Genomic DNA, 3,930 nt, shown 5'->3' with positions numbered 1-3,930 from the left:
TTTTTTAATTTAAGGTTTTTATTGTGGATTGAGTGAAAGTTTACAGGGCACATCATCAGTTTCACATTCAACCATTCATATAACTTGTTTCATTAGAACACATATTTTTGAGGGACACAAGGAACTCCACTAGCATAGTGGTTACAAATCGGGCTGCTGATCTCATGGTCAGCAGTTCTAAACTACCAGCTGTTCCGTGAGAGAAAGATGAGGCTTTCTGCTCCCATAAAGATTTACAACCTTGGAAACCCTGTACAGGGTCGCTATGAGTTGGAACCGACTCCACAGCACATAACAGCAACTATAACAACAATGTGGCATCTGGATAGGAGGAAGAATCATTAACAACTTGATATGCAAATGATACAACCTTGCTTGCTGAAAGCCAAGAGGATTTAAAATACTGATGAAAATCAAAGACGACACAGCCTTCGGTATGCACCTCAATGTAAAGAAAACAAAAATCCTCACCACTGGACTAATAAATAACATCCATATAAGTGGAGAACAGACTGAAGTTGTCAAAGACTTGATTTTGCTTTGATCAGCCATCAACACTCATGGAAGCAACAGTCAAGCAATCAAACAACACATTGCATTAGGCAAGTCTGCTGCATAAGACCTCTTTAAAGTGTTGAAGAGCAAAGATGTAAGTTTGTGGTCTGAGTTGTGCCTGACCCAAGCCATGGTATTTTCAATAACCTCATATGCATATGGCAGTTGGACAGTGAACAACGAAGACTGTAGAAGAATTGATGTGCTTAAGTCATGGTGTTGGAGGAGAATATTGAAAGTACCATGAAATGTCAAAAGAACAAACAGATCTGTGTTGGAAGAAGTACAGCCACAGTGCTCCTTGGAAGCCAGGATGGCCAGACTTTGTCTCTCATACTTTGGACATATTATCAGGAGGGACCATTCACTGAGAAGAAGATCATGCTTGGTAAAATGGACGATAGGAGAAAAAGAGGAAGACCCCCAACAAGATGCATTGGCCTAGTGGTGACAGCGAATGGGCTCAAGCCTAGCAGTGATTGTGAGGATGGCCCAGGACCAGGCAGTGTTTCATTCTGTGTGTGTAGGGACGCTATGAGTCAGTATTGACTCGATGGCAGCTAAAAACAACAACATGTAGCAGAAATACTAGATTATTTCAACAGGTTCACTATCAACTTTGGCCATGGGGTGGCACTGTAGGATAAGCACTGGTCAGGTAACCACAATGTTAGCAGTTCATACCCACCAGCTGCTCTTGAGAATCCTGAACAGGGTCTCTATTAGTCAGACCCAACTCGACAATACACAATAACTATCAACTTAGTGTAATACTAACCTTTCATAGTGGTTCTCATAAAAGTAACCCACAATGCTTTAGAAAATGCAATTCAAGGGTATTTGGGGATGAAAATTAAATTGGGAAAAAAAATGAGCTTTAAGAACTTGTATTTTCCATTCCTAAGACGCTAAGGGTCTATTTCTTTTCATCTTCTAGGGTAGCACATGATTAGATTAAAAGCCTCATAAAGAGACATGAGAGATTAAACATTGGGCTGCTAATATGTAGGGTGGCAGTTCAAACCCACCAGCCTCTCCCGCCACAGATTTACGGTCTTAGAAACCCTATTGAGCAGTTTTACTCTGTTCTGTAGGGTTGCAATGAGTCAGAGTCTACCCAGTTTTAGCGGTAGATACTAGAAACAACTTCAAAACAATCACATAAAGACATGTTGGCTTCTAGACCTTTCCAGTTGGTTAAGCTGTTAAAAGTTGTTTAAGGAGCTCTGGTGGCTTTTAGTAGGTTGTGCATTTCGTTCCTAACCACAAGGTTAGCAGCTTGATTGCACCAGCTACTTGACGGGAGGTAGATGAGGCTTTCTGCTCCCATAAACATTTGCAGCCTCAGAAACCCTAAACAGGGTGCTATTATGAGTCAGAACCGACTACACAACATACAGCCACTACCAAGTTGTTCATTTGACATCTTTACTAATATTTGAAACTTATTGATGGCTTTGATTTTCAGATTTGGCTTTTTACTTAAACTCTGATGGTTCTTCCACAGGTTTACTGACTGGTGTAGTGGTAGATTCTGGAGACGGTGTAACTCACATTTGCCCAGTTTATGAAGGCTTTTCTCTCCCACACCTTACCAGGAGACTTGATATTGCTGGAAGGGATATTACCAGATATCTCATCAAGGTAAGTGAAAGGAAAAGATCATAGAAATTATCAAAATTAAGTCTGGTAGTTTGTATTTGCCAAATTAATGTAAAGTTGAGTATATCATGTCCAGATTCTAGCCAGTCATTGCACAACTTGAGAAATCACTCAATTATCATAATTTTCATATACAAATCCACACATTGGTTAACACACAGGATCTCTGGTATGCTATTCATGAGAAATGGGCAGGAGACGAAGGCATTTCAGTGATGGGAGTGTCAAACTCACACTTCCTTGGACAGCTCTCAGGCAACCTTTTCTACAGTAAAACCTTTGAAGAGGTATAATTTAAATGTTATGTTAATTGGGAGTATCCCTGGTAGCATAATGATTACGCATTGGGCTACTGACTGCAAGGTTAGCAGTTCAAATCTGCCAGCCACACCTCAGTGATGCTTTCTTCTCCCTGAAGAGTTACAGCCTCAGAAACCCCATACAGGGTCCCTGTGAGTCAGAACTGACGTGGTGGCATACCATCATCACCACCAATGATCTGTATTGTATTTATTATTCTGTCCCCCAAATGCTGATAGCAAATTAAAGATATTTGATAAAAATAGGGCCTAAATGTGACAGAACTTTAGTGTTACATACTTTTCATGGCATAGAATCCAACTGTTTGTAGTTACTATTTTGAAGTTTATTTCTGAGGATAATTAGTTAGTGTTCTCTGAGAGATTTGTAGAAAAAGTAGATGAGGGGACTTCAAAAAGTTTTTTGAAAAATGGAATTTGGATAACTGAATTTTTCCAAAAATTGTTTGAAACCCCCTCATATAAGACTTTGTTACAGATTGTGAATTGTGTTCTCCTAGAATATGTGGTATGTATCCTAATCTCTGTGCCTGTGATTATAATCCCATTTGAGAATGGGTGGTCTCTGTTCTGTCAGTGAGGCAGGATTCATGTAGGGTATATTTTGAGTTGATCTTTTTTGAGACCTAAAAGAGATTGAGCAAGCAAGCTAGGAAGCTGAGTTAAGATAAGACTCATGCCAAGCCAGCCAGGAGCTGAAGCTCAGAAGGGAAGGAGTTCCTTTGGCGCTGACAATGAAAGCCTTTTCGTAGAATTGGTGCTCTGAATTAGGATTCCTAGCTTTCTAAACTATTGGATTAGGCAAATCTGCTGCACAAGACCCTTTTAAAGTGTTGAAGAGCAAGGTGTGCCTGACCCAAGCCATGGTGTTTTCAATAACCTCATATGCATTCAAAAGCTAGGCAGTGAATAAGGAAGACTGTAGATGAATTGATGCTTTTGAGTTGTGGTGTTGGAAGAGAATATTGAAAGTGCCATGGGCTATCAAAAGAACCAGTAGATAGATCCATTTTGGAAGAAGTACAGCCAAGAGTGCTCCTTGGAGGCCAGGATGGCCAGGCTTCATCTCTCATACTTTGCACATGTTGTCGGGAGGGACCAGTCGCTGGAGAAGGATGTCATGTTTGGTAAGGTGGAGGGTCAGTAAAAAAGAGGAAGACCCCCAACAAGATGGATTGGCCAAGTAGCAGCATCAATGGACTTAAGCATGGCAACCGTAGGTAGTGAGGTTGGCCCAGGATCTGGCAGTGTTTCGTTCTACTGTGCATAAGGTCGCTATGAATCGGTACCTAACAACAACAACAAACTATTGGAAAATAATTTTCTATTTGTTAAAGTTGCCCACTTGTGGTCTTATGTTATAGCATTACTAGATAACTAGACAAGAGTATAT

At 40.5% G+C, this 3,930-nt stretch overlaps 1 protein-coding gene across 3 annotated transcripts in view; it reads left to right on the top strand.

Moving 5' to 3' along the window:
* The window catches only part of ACTR2 (ARP2 actin-related protein 2 homolog (yeast)), a 50,526-nt gene that overhangs the window by 32,815 nt on the left and 13,781 nt on the right, over nt 1-3,930 (top strand). For all 3 annotated transcript variants that reach the window (XM_006862951.1, XM_006862952.1, XM_006862953.1), the window contains one exon: nt 2,063-2,199. In XM_006862951.1, the coding sequence (XP_006863013.1) occupies nt 2,063-2,199 (137 nt within the window). The remainder of the gene's footprint in view (nt 1-2,062; nt 2,200-3,930) is intronic.

Source organism: Chrysochloris asiatica, unplaced genomic scaffold, assembly GCF_000296735.1.
Source record: "Chrysochloris asiatica unplaced genomic scaffold, ChrAsi1.0 scaffold00052, whole genome shotgun sequence".
Taxonomy (NCBI): Eukaryota; Metazoa; Chordata; class Mammalia; order Afrosoricida; family Chrysochloridae; genus Chrysochloris; species Chrysochloris asiatica.
The sequence above is the reverse complement of the archived record's forward strand: the minus strand, read 5'-3'. Positions and strand labels throughout refer to the sequence as shown.